This window comes from Balearica regulorum, chromosome 15 (genome assembly GCF_011004875.1).
Source record: "Balearica regulorum gibbericeps isolate bBalReg1 chromosome 15, bBalReg1.pri, whole genome shotgun sequence".
In the NCBI taxonomy this organism is placed as follows: Eukaryota; Metazoa; Chordata; class Aves; order Gruiformes; family Gruidae; genus Balearica; species Balearica regulorum.
The window spans coordinates 12,871,189-12,889,351 of record NC_046198.1 but is presented as its reverse complement, the minus strand read 5'-3'; the positions used below and the strand labels follow the sequence as shown (position 1 = coordinate 12,889,351).

General features: G+C 46.9%; 1 protein-coding gene across 2 annotated transcripts; it reads left to right on the top strand.

Annotated features, from left to right (window-relative positions):
- Positions 1–299: 299 nt before the first annotated feature.
- On the top strand, positions 300–17,484 carry LOC104632810 (kinesin-like protein KIF19). Of its 2 annotated transcripts, none has more exons than XM_075767323.1 (18): positions 300–442; positions 698–800; positions 3,075–3,155; positions 5,424–5,534; positions 6,464–6,551; positions 7,124–7,260; positions 7,497–7,622; positions 8,231–8,425; positions 9,176–9,328; positions 10,248–10,370; positions 11,062–11,215; positions 12,184–12,358; positions 13,364–13,553; positions 14,137–14,407; positions 14,579–14,700; positions 15,491–15,633; positions 16,100–16,205; positions 16,839–17,483. In XM_075767323.1, exons 2-18 carry the CDS (start codon positions 720–722, stop codon positions 17,322–17,324), a joined length of 2,742 nt encoding a protein of 913 aa, XP_075623438.1. In that variant the 5' UTR covers positions 300–442; positions 698–719; the 3' UTR covers positions 17,325–17,483. The 2 variants fall into 2 exon arrangements, with proteins under 2 accessions (XP_075623438.1, XP_075623437.1); XM_075767322.1 differs by having other exon boundaries at positions 318–442; positions 604–800; positions 12,166–12,358; positions 16,839–17,484.
- The last annotated feature ends 679 nt before the right edge of the window (positions 17,485–18,163 follow it).

The following is an 18,163-nucleotide window of genomic DNA, read 5'->3' as shown; positions in this document are numbered from 1 at the left end:
ACTCATTTACTGTCAATAAATAATAAAGACAAAAGATGATCTTGTTTTGGTTTTTTTAATAGGTTGTTGTATTATGAATCGACTGACACTAAAAATAATGAAGGATTGCCTTCCTGAATGTGGGAGTTACGAAATGCTACCGTGCATGGAGTGACAATACGATGGAAGCTGCACTTGGCTCAGGGAGGTACCAAACTGTTTTCTGATGGCCTCAAGGGCTATTGGCAGGTCTTGTGCAAGACTGGAGGGGCCAGGGTGCGTCTTGCTCAGCTTTTGGTGGAGCATGGGCCCCTGCACCTGGTTGTGCTGCGTGTTTGATCCTAGGGGAAGGAGAGGAGGAGAAATCTGGCATCCTAGAGGGCAGAAAATGAAGCCAGTGGCCTGCTCACCAAGGGGGTGTGCAGCTGGATTTGCACATAAAGAACTAATTTGGACATTTTAGGTGGGTCATTTTGCTTGTCACATCCCCAAACGAGCCAGTGCCACTCCCAGTTCCTGATGACTTTCACTGTATTCTGTGCAAGGTGCAGTGGTGGCTTCCTGCAGCCTGTTCCTGCCCTGGGGCTCAGGATCTCACTGCTGCCTCTCCTGCTGTCTCTGCAGTCATCTCCCACCTGGGAGAGCGGTGGAGGTGTTGCCTCTCTCCCTTCCCTGGGGCGATCGCTGCTGCCTCTGAACCAGTCTCCTGCTTTTGCAGCCTCCTGAAGGGCTCTGACTTGATGTGTGCCTCCCCGGGCAAATCACCTGGCCCTCAGCTGGCATCATCTCGCAGCTCGGCCATGAAGGAGCAGCAGCTTACGGTGAGTCCACTGCCTGGGAGAGGACATGGGATGGGGAGAAGCAGCCGGGTTGTACCCAGCCCCAGTAGCCTTCCTGTCATGTTTCCCAGCTGTCGTCTGGTGTTCCTGTGCTCTGTGATCCAGCCAGAGGAAAAAAAACCAGACTTGCTCTCTGTGCACAAAGCTCTGCGTGATTTAAAAGCAAAAGTTGGGTTTAAGTATCCTGCAGAGGAGAAAAATGTGTAGTAGAGGAGGTGAGGCTGGGTAACCTGGCAGGTGGTGGTTAGCCCTCCTTGGGCAGTGATTTTCAGTGTGCCTGTCTCTTTGGGATCTGAGTGACAGATTTGTAATAAGCAGCCAAAAGTGGCTGGGATTATTGTCCTGTCAGAGTCCTCACCATTGCTGTGGGACCTCGGCATCTCTCTGTGTTGATCAGAGTAAGAGTGCTTTGAAAATGTAATCCTTTCCCAAGTTTCAACCTTCAACCCTGTGGCACTCAGTTAAGCTGAAGCATTACTCTTGCAATGTGTTGAAATATGACTGGGGCAGACGTGGAAACCTCTGCTCAAAGTAGAAGCACTTAAAATAAAGTCAATAATATCTAGAATACCTTGCATTCCTCTCTAATGCCAGGAAAAGCCTTAGTACTCGGTGTGACCCGTCTCCACATGCTGCTTATTTGGTTTGTTTTCTTACCCTCAGTGGCCAGGGCTACCAGATACAGTGATTGACCAGACTATTCTGGAGGTTAAGGTTGCCCAAGAGAGACTTGCACTATCTTCTACTCCTCCTGCAGGACTGGGGATTATGGTGGGCAAGATAATACTTTCAAATGCTTCTAAGAGATGAGTTCAGCCCATGGGAATGAGATGCTCATAATAGTGTCACTCAGACGTGTTTAGGGAGATGATGAAGCTAAGTTAAATATTAAAAGCTATCCAAAGCCAAGGAGCTCACCTTATACTCTGAGATGTCCACAGTGAAGAAATAAATGTTCCTTTGCTGTTGTTGGAAGTACTCAAAAATGGCTACTACAGTGCTTGAGACTGGGAGCTGTGCATGAAACCCTCATTAAACTGACACGTAGCTTGTTATTGTGGAAATAAATCTGGTTCCTATAGAAACTAGTTGCTTGTGACTAGTGGGGCTGCAGCGCAAGTCTGTTTCAATAATTGCACTCCCTCGTGATGAGGCATCATTTCTGTGCATTATACAGTGTTTTATCAGTATCAGCTCTCCTGTCAGGAGCTGCTAAGGGGATGCTGCTGTATTTTATGAAGGGGAAAACAGTCATGGAAAGGTGAAAATAGAATTTTTCAAATCTCTGTTATTAGCTGAGACCCCAAGGACAGCTTTTAGATGGGATTTCAAATAGACCCTCCACCAGGCACACAGGTTTGGGATTGTGCAACTCACCCGCAGCTGCAGAGTGAGGCAGGGCCAGAGCAGGACCCCAGCTTCAGGGGGCCTGATTAACCCCACAGCTGATCCGTGACACCACATTTTCTCTATTGCTTCACCTATAGATTAAACAGGCTGAACTATATGTGCTCTTGTCTATTATTAATGCTGACAAATACAGCCAGTGTGTTTTAAATCTTCGAGTCAAATTATCATCTGTGTTTCAAAACGGAGTACTGTGTTTCTGACTGATTGAGTTGTGGCACATGGCACTGGCAGTTAATTGCTACTTTATAATTGCTCCAGTCCTGCCGTGAATTCCAGCTTCAGAGGAACCCCGCGGGACCTGCACAGATCAGGGCCAGCTTGCTCTGATCTGGTTGAACAGGCTCATAATGATTGCTACCTGGGATTAGATGAAATGGGTACTTAGTGAAATGCAATTCCCTTTCTTTGTCACGGATAACTTTAATCAGTGTTTTGGGAACACCTGGGGAATCTGTGAGTGTGCTCAGCTCTATGGCTATTGGTACCACGGTCCCAGACCTCCAAAGGTTCCTGCTGGCTGCAGCAATGGCACAGCTGAGTTCATTCTGCCACCTTCTCTGTCAATCAGTTGGGGTCTTGCTGTGTTAGAGACAGAAACAGGGAAGAGGGAGGAAAAATTTGTCAAGATAAAAGTGCAAATCATGGGAGAATTAACTGGTTTAAACTTTATAAACTTCCTTAAACTCTCTAGGCCCTAAGCTTAAGCGTTTTTTAAGACCGATCAGCAGAAAAGATGCAGCAAGAAGCTGTAGGTACCGCTGGTGCTTGCGCAGAGCTGAGCCCTGTTGCAGGTAAGTCTGGGTGGCCTCAGCACACACAAGCCACAGGTGTGTGCTGTGTGTGCAGGTGGCCCTTCGCATCCGTCCCATCAACGAAGCAGAAGTGGAGGAGGGAGCTGCCCTCGTCGCCCGCAGCGTGGGTGAGCAGGTGAGCTGGGATTTGTGCCTGGGCTGCAGGACAGCCCCCGCGATGGGCACCAGGGAGTCTGCCGGGTACCACACGGACCACCACAAGATTCTGGCTCTTCTGGTTCGCATGCAAACACTCGCTTTCAGATCCTGTGTAACTCCCGGCCTTGCTGTGACGCAGCAGGGATGCAGCTTCCTGTGCAAATGGCACTTCTTTTCTCCAGTTCTGCATCTTTCACCTCTTGCTCCTCTTTCGAAGAGGCAGGGATTGCAGGAGGTCCCCACTTACCTTTTCTACATCGCTACATCTATTTACGTATCTTTATTGTGCCCTTGTTATTTACCTTCTTTTCCAACATAAATACCATTATTTCCTATCGTGCCTCAGCTGATCTGTCTCTGAACCCTTCCGAATGCACACTAATTCTGTATTATATCTTGTCTCCATGCAATAGTCAAATGATAGCAGCCTTCAGAAGCAAAGACAGCATGACTCTTCTTTTTGGATTATCTTACAAATGCCTTTTTTGTTTAGCACCTTACTGGTGAAACATACTTTTTTTTTTTTTCCCTTTTTCTTTTTTAAAGCAGCCATTAACCTCACAAGGATATCAGCTTTATTTTTATACAGCTTATTCAGACTTGCATCATTGCTGAGATCTGTTTTCTCTAATGGAAATCTGGGAAGGAAATGTGCATTACATTAGTCTGAGTAACTTCTATTTATGAGAATGAGTTTCTCTTAATAATGCAAATAACTGTAATTATGAAAGCAAATTAATTGACTGGGCAGTTGAAGTACTTAGATTTCTTGGTGTATTTTGATTTACATCATGTTCCCTGCTATTTTTACTCCCAGCCTAACTCATTTAGGACTGCTTCTGTCTGCTTATTAATCCTAACTCAAAATTGACTCTGTCAGCGTCTTGTTATGTTTTCATGCTTCCGTGCAACAGCAGATTTATGCTTTTAGAATACTGCTAGTTAGAAAAGGTGTTAGCCCCAGATTGAAAGAGAAGGACTCTTTTGGATGCGTGGATACGCTGTGAGCAACATTTGGATGTTACAAGGACTGAATAAAAGGGGACTGAGAGTGTTCCAGAGCAAACTTCTAAAGGAAGCATGCTGACCTCATTCTCCAAGCTCTGCTTTTGGCTGTCACGCTTGCATGTGCGCATGACTACGTGTCAGCCCATCTTTTGCAGGCAAATGCTGCCACCGAGGATAAACCAAGAGTTCTGTGCGGAGTTTGTTCCTGTGTTGCTTCAGGTTTTAAGGTCCTGAGCTGGACTAGTGAAAACTAAAGCTTTAAAAAAAAAAAAAAAAGTCATTCTGGTAATTGAAAACTTACAGATCAAAACTAGAGATACTCATGAGAATCTTGGAATTTAGCAGGAAATGCAAAAGAAAAAAGAAAAAAACAAGTCTTGACATTTCCTGAACGCCCATGGGCACTTGTCCTACATACTTGTGTCTCTCCCATGCCTGGCACACCAGTGCGGTTACTCTGTAGGTCAAGTGGTGGTTGATCTAAGCTCTAATTGCTTATCTAATGATCTGTTTACCTGAGAGAGAGTGAAAGTTCCTCTGGAGTAGGAGACACAGAATTCTCTGTCCCTTCCCTTGAGGTTTGAGCATCTCCTTACAAGCCATTTCAGTGGAGGAGAAAGAATACCATTCTCCACAGTAATTATATGCTGTGATAATTATGTACTAAAATAGATCCTAAGGGACTGAAAAGAAACAGAACCAGTTCTGTAACGTGCTGCAACTCCTCTCCCACCTTTGTTTCTTCCTTAAGAAAAGCCAGAAATGGAATGAAGTTTCTGTCCTTGAGCAATGCAGATATTTCTATCAGTCCTTCTGTAGGAAAGGCGTTGAAGATGACTTTGGGCACTTTTGCTCCCAAGGAACTTAATTTAGATTCTGTGTGAATCTTGGCTGAAAATTGAGGTAAGAGATCCTGTCCCCCTCCCGCTTGCATGGGGGTTGGTTGGGTGTCATGTCCCTGCAACCACCCTTACATTTCAGCGGCTATTTCACTGCACAATGGACCTTCAAAGCATTTTGCAGCAGCGACTAGTTCTCCAAATTACAGAAGTTGCAACATCGGTTGCAAAACAAAGCTTGTCAGCCTCAGTGTTGGGCACAGAAGTGTGTTTTCCATGCAAAGCTGTAGTGCAACATTCCTCGAGCCAAGAGATGCGATGGTGCTGCAAGAAATCCTGACAGGCTGGTAGCTGAACCCAGACATATCGGTTCTTCTTCTGACTTTATCTTATAACAGAGGGTGCTCCTGATGGATCCAACTGAAGATCGGGATGACATCTTGCGAGCTAACAGATCCCGAGAAAAAACATTTGTATTTGACATGGTTTTTGATCACAGAGCAACCCAGGTAACATCCTTCCCTTTTATTAACCAAAAGGCTTAACGTTAGAATTGTTTTCCCTGCTTAGATGAATGTTTTTGGTGGGTGAGTAGAACTGCACATCCCAGAGGCCATGTGTCCCCCAGATAAAAGGCGACGGTGCTGAAGGTGAGAGGACTGTGAGGGTTTTCCTTTTGCCAGAGACACGAGGAGACAGGGGCAATGTTCAGTCTGCCTCTCCCTCCCGCATCGGGACTCCCCAGATGCAACGCACTTGAGCAGAGACGAGGAGCTTTGTCTCCCAAGGTCTCCGGTGAATGAGATCATTGTCACGTTGCTTGGCTCTGGCGCTCACACGCTTCTTCTCGGTGCCTCTCTTCTTGTACAGGCTCATGACGGGAGCTCTAGTGCCCTTACTGAGCTGTGTTTTGCAGACAGATGTGAGGTGCAGGATGAGGATTTCATCAGCACCTGCATCTTGTGATCACCATCATGTGACAGCAGCCTTGCTTCTCGCAAGCAGTTCAGTCGTCTGTGTTCTCTTTCATGTGAAACTTCTGTCTAACATCCTTGTATGCTGCCTAAGACATTTCTGGAGGCCCAGTGGCACTTCTCAATAAAGGATAAGGTCAGGGAGAGAATTTACTCCCTTCTTCAGCAGACACAAAGGAAAAACAAAGCATTCCATGTTCAGAGTCCAAGAAAATAATCAAATTTAAGGACACTTATTTTAGTACGGTCCCGCATCTTGCCTGCCTTTAGAAAATTCAATAAACCTCTGTGCTTTTCTGCTCATTTTGATGATGTGTCAATATTCAAATGGTTCACACATTGTTCCAAAGCTCAGGAAATTTGTAAAACATAGTGAGAAAATCATGGAGAATGCAATTAGGTATAGATTGTTTGGACAGCTGTTATGCCTGACCATAAATTTATGCTTTTTTTGACTGAATTAGGAGGAAGTATATGTGTCCACGACCAAAAAACTGATAGGAGGAGTCATTTCTGGTTACAATGCAACCATTTTTGCATACGGTCCAACAGGTAAAGTAGCCTCTGTAGCTGTAGTAGTCCAGATGAATAAACTGTACCTGTACAAATCAGAAATGAACTATAATGCCAATAATTGCTTATTGTGAGGACAAGACCAAAGCATTAAAATACCATTCTCACTCAGAAGCGTGGATCTTCCTTTAATGCTAAAGTAACAGCAAAGCTGCCCCGTTTGAGAAGTCGCTTAACTGGGGCAGAATTCAGTGGAGACAAATCTTCCCATTAAAGAGGAGGAGGAGATCAGGGAGACTGATCTTGGGAGAACAGATACAGCTGTGGAAAGCACCTATAGATGACAGACTACATGAAAATACATTCCTACCCTGGCTCTGAACACCTAGGTGGGCAGTTAACCTACCTATCCGCCCATCTGCGAGTCCTCTTCCTGCCCATTTTGGGTGGTACGTGCCATGTCTTCCCTGCAGCAATCTCATTGTGGGGGGAGGAACTGGAGGAAATGAGGGGACGAAGGACAGAAATCAGTAGGAACCAAGCATTATTTGTTGTGGGAAATTTCTCACATGCAAGTTTGTCTTTGCTGCTCTTCTTTGTATCTTTAATAGGAGCAGGGAAAACCTACACAATGTTAGGGACAGACTGTGAACCAGGGATCTACATCCGCACTCTTGATGACCTCTTTAAGGCCCTTGAAGCTGCCACTGAGGAGATGGATTATAGAGTCTCCATGTCCTACCTGGAGGTGAAGTGTCTGTGTTCCCTGGATCCAGGCTCTGTGGGAATTCAGCAAGCCCCTGGGAGCAATGGGAAGTGGAGTGCCCAAGTCTGTCCATCACACAGTGCTCCCCTCGGGTTGTACAGCTCGAATCTCCCCTTCCTCCCTTCCACCCCAAAGAAACATAGGATCAACTCGACCCTCTTTGCAGATCTAAGGACCCAATGCTAGTATCACACCAACCCCTTGTTTCTTGCCCTCAGATCTATAACGAAGTGATCCGTGACCTCCTGAACCCATCCTCGGGGTTCTTAGACCTGAGAGAGGACTCCAGAGGCAGCATCCAGATAGCAGGAATTACAGAAGTCTCTACTACAAATGCTCAGGAGGTACCTGGGGCTACGGTCCGTGGTGAGGAGAAAGGGAGGAGGATTGTGCTCATATGCAACAATGCTTTAAAATTTCTTGATGCATTCCTATTGCCTGTGCCTTACTCGGCAGGAAGGACCTTGTGTAGCAGGACCTTGGTGGAACCAGATTAATGTGATGAACTGTATGGAAAGGGCTGATCATGGAGCCATGTGAGTGGCTAAAATCCCCAGCTAACCTTCTGCTAGCTCTGCTTCCCCAGGGCGTGTGCTGCTTTCCTGGAAGGACAAGAGTGCTTTGATTTGTGTACACATCTGTCAACAAACCACTCGGAGAGGGAGAAGAAATAACAAAAACTCCCTTGAGCTATACTGATGCGCACTTCTACATGTGCCTCGGACATGAGATAAACAGCCCTCCCAGGAAAACAGCCCCAAACCCAACAAACCTGCACTTGCAAGGTCACAAGCCAAAGGGAGGAGATCTGGGGAAAATCAACAGCAAAAACCCCGCTGGCGTGAGCGGGACCAGAGTTCGCCTGTGCCCTGGGTGAGGGGGTCAGCCTGCTGCTAGTCATGCCGTGGCTCGGGCAGAGCTGTACATCTCGGTGTGCTTTTCTGTCGTTTAGATCATGCAGCTGTTAACAAAAGGAAACAAGCAGCGCACCCAGGAACCCACTGCTGCCAACAAGACGTCCTCCCGCTCGCACGCAGTGCTGCAGGTGACGGTGATGCAGAAAAGCCAAAGGCAGGCAATCGGCGAGGAAATGAGAACTGGAAAGCTCTTCATGGTCGATTTGGCAGGGTCAGAGAGAGCAGCACAGGTATGGCTGGAGCTCGGCAGCTTTTGGTGGGACCAGGCTGGATTCCCTGGCCTGCCGTGTAGGTCTGCACGTGTGTTCTCAGCCCTGTGTGTTTCTCTGTTGCTCTAGAGCAGTAGTTTGTTCCTGAGACAGCCTAAAACCAGACTAAGTTTGATGGTGTTGGTGATATCTCTTATTAGACCAACTAGTATAATCAGAAAAACGTAAACCAGCTTTTGGGTACAGCACTTTCTCAGGTCTGAAAAAGCAGCAGAGAATTTCACAGCTATAGAGAAACAGAGGTCTGTTAGGGATCGGCTGGGCTGTCGGAGAGAAGGCTGGTACCAGTGGAATAGAGGGATGCTGGTGGGTGGACAACAAGGCGCTGGCTCCTATGGGAAGGAGGAAATGCTGGAAGTCAGGGAGGTGATTTGAGGGAGAGTGATTTTATATACCCAGTGTTTCTACTGAGGCCAGGAATTCTGCAGTGATATAGTTATGCATCTTGATTTCTGAAATTATCTTTAGAAGATAATCAGTAATTCTCTTTTAAGAACCAAGAGGTCAGAGCCAGGTCATCTTTTCCAATAAACGTACTCCTACCAGCACCTCTGTGTCTCAGAGTGGGGTTTAACCCTACACTTCCAGCTTGGTTTTGCCAGAGGCATCGCTTTGGCATCTAAGCCTTGACCCCGGTGATGCCACACATCTTCCCCAGATGCAGACCCACCATTCTGAACCATCCCCTCTCCCTCCTTCCCCTCCCAACAGACTCAGAACCGGGGCAAGAGGATGAAGGAAGGAGCCCACATCAACCGCTCGCTGCTGGCTTTGGGCAACTGCATCAACGCTTTGAGCGAGAAGGGAGGGAGCCGGACCCAGTTTGTCAATTTTCGAGACAGCAAACTCACGCGCCTGCTGAAGGTACTGTACGCTATGGGTCAGCAAGGAGTTTGGTGTGTCCGCTGCTGGTATCGCTGCCCAGGTCAGCCAGGGCTTGAGAGCTGATCCTTGAATATCTCTGTGCATTGTCTTCATCCAGCTTGGAATGCTCCTCCAGGATCTTGCATGAGCTTTGCAATGCAATCAGGGCTTGACTCGGACAGTGCTGTCTCTACAATAAACATGTTGTCTTGTCAATCTGTGCTGTTAAGGAAGGACCTCTTATAGGGTTAAGGAAATCCTATAGAATTGGGTCATATGTCTCTAAGCTCGCAGGTCATAAGTGATTTTTTTTTTTCTTTTTTAATGAACTTACTACTTTTGAATGTTTCATCCCATCTATGAGATTTGGCTGAAATTGGCCAATAAATTTGGATGTTTTGGGGACAGGAGAAAGAGTGACTAATTGACTAAGAGCTGTCATAAGTTACCACTCCCTTAGGAAATCAGAAAGGTCGCAGGCAGGCTCTTTGCTACACTGGTTATTTTATGGATCCTTTACAATTTCATTTATGAACCTCACCTCAAGCCTCAGTGCTGAGCTACCGCTGTCGCTGCGTGACAGATGTGTTTTCTCGAGGAAGGCAGGGAAGAGAAGGGATGGAGCAAAAGGCAGCCTTCTGTTGTGAGCAGCGCTGTGAAGCTGCCAGCATATTTGTGGAAATTGTGATGATCTTGCAAAAATTCTTCTTTTGTAGGAAGTTAATGACTTACTGATTTTGCTGTTGATGGAGAGAGGGCCTAATGAATGGTCTTTTACCAGCAGTTTCTTCAGTCCTAATTGGGATTCTCCACCAGAATCTCAATGAACCGCAGGGGTGCCCAGCTGTGGTGGTTACCACTGAGCAGCAAGCCCCTGTCATGTGTCCATACTAACCACATCCATGTTGCATCCCTCTAGGATTCATTAGGGGGCAACAGCAGGACTGTTATGATCGCACACATCAGCCCAGCCAGCACCTCCTTTGAAGAATCTCGAATGACCTTGATCTATGCCTATCGAGCAAAAAACATCAAGACACAGGTAAATGAGCAAACAACTCACAAGGGGGTGGGGGGTAGAGATTAAAAGCTTGCAAAGCGGAAATAGAAGATGTAGTGGATGAAGGCAGAACAACCTTCAGGAGGGGGCAGTGCAGGATGGTATAGAAGCTCAGAGTGAGCGATAGAGGAGATGAAAAGCAGACGGAGGGAACAGTGGAAAGCAAATTGCATGGGTTGTGGATGAGAAGAGGAATATGAGGGTCAGAACAAGGGAGCAGAATAATGGAAAGGCAGAGGAGGATGTGCCTGGTATGGACCTGGGTGCAGAACATAAGGAATGATGGGTGGAAACTGGGCGGACAACGTATGGGCAATGTCCCAGTGGGGATGCTGGGCCTAGAAGAGGAACTGAGGGGCTGCAGAAAGGAGGAATAAAATGGAGAGGCTTGTGGGGTGAAGGAAGATGAACAATGATCTACAACAGGGTTTTTGCTCTTTGTGGATCTCTGTGTTTTCCCTGTGGACACAAGGTCCCTGGCTCTTCTCTGTTATCTTTTGGGAATTTCTCAGAATTAGGGAAAACCACTAATGTACAGTCTCCCCACTCATGAGGGCAAATTCTTCCCCACCACAGGATTCAGGGCCCCTCCAACCAAAAGCATAGCTTTGTTTGCAGCCATTGCACTAATAACGAACCGTGGGACAAATGCTCACGTATTCTGGCTTGCCAGGTAAAATGTAACCTGCAGAACGTCTCCTACCACATCAACCAATACACCAGCATCATTGCGGACCTCCGCAGGGAGATCGAGCGTCTGAAGGAGAGGGTCAAAAACCAGGAGAAGGAGAAGAGTACAGTCAGCACCAACCTCAGGGATCTGCAAGGTAGAGCCAGGAGCAAGAATTGTTCTGGGGTGTCGAGGGAAGGGAGCTGGGAGAGGAGCTTGGATGTGGATGTGTTGTGGTAGCACTTGGTGGACCTCCATGCAGACATGGCGAGGGGAAGTTGGTTCAACAGTGCTTGTAAAGAGGCAGAGTGGAGAACACAGTCTGATGGGCAGAGGGGCAGGCAGGGGCACTGAAGCTGTTTTTCTGTGTGAGCCGGTCTCTGATGTGCTGTGTGATGCTGGACAACACGTTCAACCTTCTCAGCATCATCCCCAACATTAAAGTGTGTTAAATTTCACAAACTTGCCCTTAAAAAGAGCTTTGACATCAAGTAGTGGCATTTGCTGTGGGAAGCCCTGACTCTTACAGAGAGGTGACCGAGTTTGTAGCCTGCATCATCGCGGGCTTTGAGGCTGTGCCAGGACATGGAGCTCTGTTGTACGGTTCATTGCACTTAATAATAATAAAAAAAAAATAGAGAGGGGGGCAGGGCAAAGCTTTTAACGCATTGATTGTTCTGCCCTGGGGATTGTTCCTTTTGTCAGTGAATCTGGCAAGGAATGAAATAAAAATAGTCAAGTTCTCTACAGACAAGACACGAGGTATAATAGGCCTCTGCTACCAATATCCAAGGTCATTTCTAGATAACAAGCACAGAAAACAGATACCTTTTTCTTTTTGGCGGGTGGAAAGGGGCAAGAGATATCCCTGCAATGCAGTATCCTCTCAATTCTCACAAAAGCAGTAGCAATGAGGCCTATTTATTGCTAATAATACAACCATAAAGCTATATCAGATTTCTTAAGCACACAATTAACTTCAAGAGACTGCAGAATAAAGCAGAGTCCTATAAATGAATGCCTTGTAACACGCGGACTGAGTGGCTTGGTCCCAAAGTAGTCTTGTGAGGACGTGGCAGAAGTTTACCTGGCCTAACGTCAGATCAGCAATGTCATCTCCCGCAGCAGAGAGGCACCAAGGCTCTGAGGCACACAGTGGCCAAGCAATGAACGCCTTGCGTGTGCAGCTGATGGGGGCTTTCAGGGAGCAAATGGAGATGCGTCGCAGCCTGATGGAGCTGGAAAACACCAACATTGAGCTGCACGTTGATACCTGCAGGCACCTGCTAACAATCACAGAGTGAGTACCTCCTTAGCTTTCAGCACGACTTACAGGTGGACGTCCAAACTCACCATGAGAAATGCCAATATCCCATGGTCCCCCCAACAAAAATGGCAAAAGGATGACATCAAGTGCAGGTTTGAGATTTACCTATGTGATGAGGAAAAACTTGGGAAGGTGGTGGTCTGCAAAAGATACCCAGGGATTTAAGGCAGCTTAAATCCATGCGACTCTGAGCCTTAGATTAAGGCACTATATTTGCGATGAGTGATTTCTGCTATTGAGAAACACATCCCTAATCCTTCCTGGTGCTTGTAAAGAGACTGCAGCACTGCAGTGCAATTGCCTGATGTAGCTCCATAAGGCAATCAGCTACCTCTAGCACCAAGTTTAAACTGAAGACTAAAAGTATAGATGGTAGATACCTCACCTCTATTTGGACCTTATTCTGGACTTGTGTTATAATGGAAAAGCTGGATGGCAGTGCAGACTGGGATTGTTGGTCCTTCCATGGTGCAGTCACTCTGTGTTTGTGAAGTGTTTTCCATCTGGATGCACTGCATCCAGGCATGATTTCATGTCAGAGAAAGCAGCAGCATCCCTTTCTCCTGGATAAACTGTAAGAGTCAGTTCCTTCTCATTATTGCTAGTCACCCACCTAATGCCTCTGTAAATTTTATCGTCCCTTAGGATTTGGGTCACTTGTAGTTAAAACAGTCTTCAGGATACTAAAGATATTCAACAAGTACTTATGAATAAGCAACAATTTGTGTTGAGGTGGGGAAAAGCACTTTTCTCCTTGCCATGGAAAGATCCCATAGGAGGCCTGTCTTACAGACTTCTAAACGGGAGGAAGCTAATTGCACTCTTCTGCATGGTTTGTCTAGCTCCAGAGCAGCCTGGACTAATTAGTTCTGCTGCTGTCATGCAAGAAGAAGTTGGACAGATACAATGAAGGGCTATGCATGCATCGTTAGAGTTATGTCATCACGCCCCAGAAGTTCCTTTCTTGTTTGCTGGCAGCTGGGAGCGAAAGAAGGCTCAGGGTGCATGCAAGTATGACGAGCCAGCACAGGAGGAGAGAGATGAAAATGCAGAGGAAGAAGACAGGGAAGCGGGTATCACAGATTCACCTGAACCTCATGAAGTTACAGTAGCAAGAGAAGAGATCAACCTGCTGCTGGCAGAACAGCGCAAGACGGCAGCCCTGAAGGTGAGGAGGTGAAGGTGGCCTTACGGTCGCAGCTCTGCCCTCTGCCCAGTGAGTGCTGGGGGGCAGGATGGCAGCAGCGTGGGTTTGGGCTAGCACCACAGAAGCAGCGTGGCACCTGTATCGCCATGGGACTCCTAAATACTTTGGGCTGCCGGAGGAAGCACCATGGGAACGCTGATGTTTGCATCCTGCCTCTGTCGCTGCGTTTTTTTAGGGTGAGGGAAAATCACAAACCCGCTGTCTGGGCTTGCCCACCCAGAAGTAAGCTAATTCTTCCCATTTTCCCTTTCAGGGACATTTTGAGGGTTTGTCAGTCTGGTTGATCAATGTTTTGGTAATCACTTTTGGTGATTATTTTTTTGGTAGCTAACATTAAATGTTTGTGAGTTACTCTAGGCAATGACTGTGCATCTGGATATATCTGCCATGACGGAAACATGGTGGCTGCTGGTAGAACAAGCAAAATACTTTTTGTCAATGTTACTTTAATCTCAGTGTGAAGGACACAGCAGAGATTTGCTCAGATGCCTTTGTTATCCCAAGAAGCTGAACTGCCTTGACAACCCCCATCTATCTTTTTCAGATGGAGCTGGAGCAGCAATTGGCAAATGCCAAGGAAAAAGCTTCCCAGATGGAGGAGTTTTTCCCCAGACAAATCACCAGTGAGGATCAGCAGGAGGTGCTCAGGCTCCTCTGCAGAGCCCAGCAGCTTGAGCTTGGCAACACAGAACTGCAGGCAAATACGCTGTACAAGGACAATCTCTTGTGCCAGAAGGATTTTGTGATCCAGCGACTGCAGCAGCACATGCTACTCTGCGAAGAAATTATTCAGCAGCAGCAGATGCTGATAAAAGGTAAAGCAGCACCTTTGCTCCTGCTCTGCCATTATCTCTGAGCTTTGTTTTCTGATGCCAAACTGAGAAACAATCCACCCAGAAAACCTTGTCTTGGATGTCATGACTCCACAGTTCTCAGCTGTTTCCCTAGGAGTGATCCTTAACTCTTGCTCCTCATCTCTGCTCCAGCCCAGAACGTTCCTGTCCCAGAGACACTGGCGAGGTTACACCACCTGCACCTCTCTGAGATGGAGGAGAGGACACTGAACCGCCTGCTTCTGCTACATTCAATGATGTCCAGCATGCTCAGGGTAAGGCAGAGCAGACCCTTGTGCTGGAGAACCCATGCTGTCCCATGATCTTGTGTCATGGCCAGAGATTCGTACACGTCCAAAACCTGGCTGGGTCCTGGGGTCAGTCAGGAGCTGTGCAGAGCTTTGTTTTATGAACATGTCTCTGCTCTCCTTCCCTTTGACTCAGAGAATTAATAAGGCTTTTTGAGACAGAAAAGGACTCAGACAGGGCTGTGCATGAGCCAGCATGTTCATCATCCTCCCCATTTCTGTTGCATTGGATTTGAGAGAGGTAACAGGCTTGGTGGCAAACAGAAAAGCAAAGGCTTAGATTACTACATATGCAACTCTCCGAGTGACTGCTAAAGGAGACTGTCTTATCGGCTCACTCATGGCACAGTTGTTACTGAGGTCCTCAGGGAAGATGCTGCTAGCCCCTCTGTCTTTGAAAAACTTGTGTGTGTTTTGAGACAGTAAGGGGCTGCCAGGAAATTGCCACAGTCTTCAGCAGGAAATCCAGGCAGCAGCATCTCCTGTTTATTATGATTGCATAGAATGAACGGGGCAAGGAGTTGGGTTTCACCTTGAATAATAAACTTAATGCTAGTCATGTTGTTTTATGAGAGTTTAAACTACTTCAGGTACCCTTCCACAGGAGGGGAGCATGTAGCAGGTGGCTGGAACTATGAAAAAAGCACATGAGGTATCATGAGTGTCTTTGTGACCCCAGGCTGAGAGCCCGGGCTAGAGGAGGGGCTTTACAGTGAGAAACATCTGCTGAGGATCTCATTCGTCCCTCTTCCTGCAGCCCCACAAGAGCCCTTCTCTGGATGTAAGTCAGCATCTGGATCCTAATAAAGATGAGATCAGCACGGGTCTGCCTGGGAACGTGAAGGATCTTCCCTGGGGGATGAAGTTTGACATTCCCTCCATCACCCTTGAGTCAGACAGGTAATGGGAATCTTTCTCATTATTAGACTTATTCTCTAGGGCACGGGGACCTGGCACCTCCCAGCTAGGTCCCCAAAGCTGGGAGATATCAAACTGGAAGAACCTTTAGAAACTGGAATCTGTCAGAAAAAGAGTTTCCTGGTATACTGCTCTCACAAAGCAGATCTGTGTTTTAGCAGGAACCTTCTCTGCAGAGCAGGCTATGGGAGATGTTTGGATTTACTCCTGTTGACTGGCAAGCATTTAAATCAAATAAAGTAGCAAAGTTTGTGAAGGTCATGGGACAAAAACTCCCTTTGTCGTGAATCCTGAAGTCCTTCCTTGCTGCATTCTTTATTATCATGTTCACCATGCTTCTGGCTTTCCCCACAGCTTGAGAGCTCTCATCTAGACATGTTTCACCTCTCTCTGTTGATAAAGGGCCTGTGCTTTCATCCGTTAATCTCTTGGCGTATCCTTTTCACAGTGACAGTTGCATATCATCTAAAACGACACCCTGGAGGAAGGAGGGGTCTCTGGATACCCATCTCAGCCCAACTTTCTCTGGTTTGCCAGAAAGCCCAGTTCAGCAGGTCAGTATAGCAGGAACTTTTAATTCAAGGCACATTTGTCGTGGATAGCACCTTCCTCTTGTGATGACAGACCATGCACAGGAGCTAAATCAATTGTATGTGAGGAAGGTAAGCCTTGGCAGGCTGTAAAATCACTCCTAGAGCACTGGCCTTGGATTTAAAGCCTGGGATTTACTTAAGAGGCCAAGGCGCTCTTGCTCTGTGTGAATCACCTGGGCTCCAGTGTGTCCAGTGGAGTGATGGGAGTTGTAAATAGAGATGCACCATGCAACCTGGTGTGAGGGGGCCTGCGTTGTCCAGGATGATCACCTCCTTTTATGCCATTAACTGATCTGCTGGGCACAGATTTGATGAGTATCTGGTGAGACCGATTTCAGTCAGTACTCTGGAACAGGAGGGAGTTAGGAGCTCATCAGTCTCTTGCTCACCAGCTGACTCATTTTTGTAGCCATGCCTCTATATGGGAGATATACAAGAAGCTTTGCCTTTGTTTCTTGTTTCATAGAAGTTGTTATAAAAATACCTGAGCTGAAATTTAATGTCTTCTAAATGTTTGAAAGTGCTTTGAAGGGGAAAAGTATAAAAGCTTTGAATGAAAAGCAGATCATGATGCCAATTGCTTTGATTTTTCAGCAGAAACCAACAGGTGTTGCTGCAAGAAAGATGACTTCCAGGCTGCGTTCACCCACCTCTCTAGACCTGCATGGGAAAAAGTCAGCTGCGGACACTGCTGCTGTTCCACTGAGTCCGGAGACCTTGAAGGAAATTTCTGCCAACACCAAAAACATCTCTCTCATTGCAGTCAGTCGGCGTTCCAGAGCCCAACACAGAGACCTTGGGAGCAAAGTCTCCTCAGCCCACTCCTCTGAGGAGGAGATGCTTGAGCTGAAGTATCTAGAGGCCAATTCCACCCCAGAGTGTCACAAGAGAGACAGTGCAAGTACCAGGAGTTTGCTGTCGGAGCCTGCAGTGAGGAGTCAGCTGTGCTCCCTGGCCAGGGGAGTGCTGAAGAACAGGAGAGACCAGGAGAGGACAGTTAGAGAAAAAAGATCTCGCTCTCTTGAACCAAACTTCCACAGGGCAGGCCCTTTGTGTTCCTTTCTAAAGGGGATGGGTTGAGCAGAAGATTCAGTGGAGCTAGGGTGCTTTTTAAATACAGTAAGAGAAACATAGTACAAACTGCATGAGGAAATAAGTTAAATATCTTTAGTCTTCTATAATGCCACTGAGCTCCTGCCTAACCAGCAAGCCGAGCCAGTCAGGTGGGAAGGGAATCTTTCTGGTACAACGTGGCAATTATCAGAGGTGAGAAATGTCACTGCTGAGGTTAACTCACCTTGGTGTCTTTCAGACCTCGAAAACTAAGCAGCGGACTCCCTCAAGCCCCAATATAGACAAAGCCTATGAGAACCACCTGCGCCAAGCCAGACTCTTCCATCAGTCAAAAGCTGCGAGTAGCATATGCATTGCTGCAAAGATCAAGGTTCCTATCGGCTACCACTCAGGTAGGGGCCAAAGAGCCGCTGGTGGCATCCTGCATCAACTCTGTTGGAAAAGACGGATTGTCATGTGAGAAATAAGCCAGAGTAAAGGCTAATGATCAGAACTATTAGTAATCCAATTTTAATTTTTTTATATGGTCTAAGTAGCTTTTGATGGGTAAGAAAGCATAGCGTATCCTTTGCAGACCACTGCCTCAACTATGCCTCTGTAACCTAGGGGGAAGAATTAGTGCTCTGCTAGGTTCACATGCAACAAGTTGCTGATCTTGGTCCAGTCGTTCAGCTTCACATCCAGCCCAAGCCTCAGCAAGGAGCCCAAGACGTGACAGGCTACGCTGACCATCTGTCAGCTTTGCTTGTGTTGTCTTACGCAGACCCAGGCGGCCAGGATTAGTTTAGGGGAACTGCATACCCAAATCCTGTTGAAACCAAGCCAGAATCCTTCCTCATTCTGGC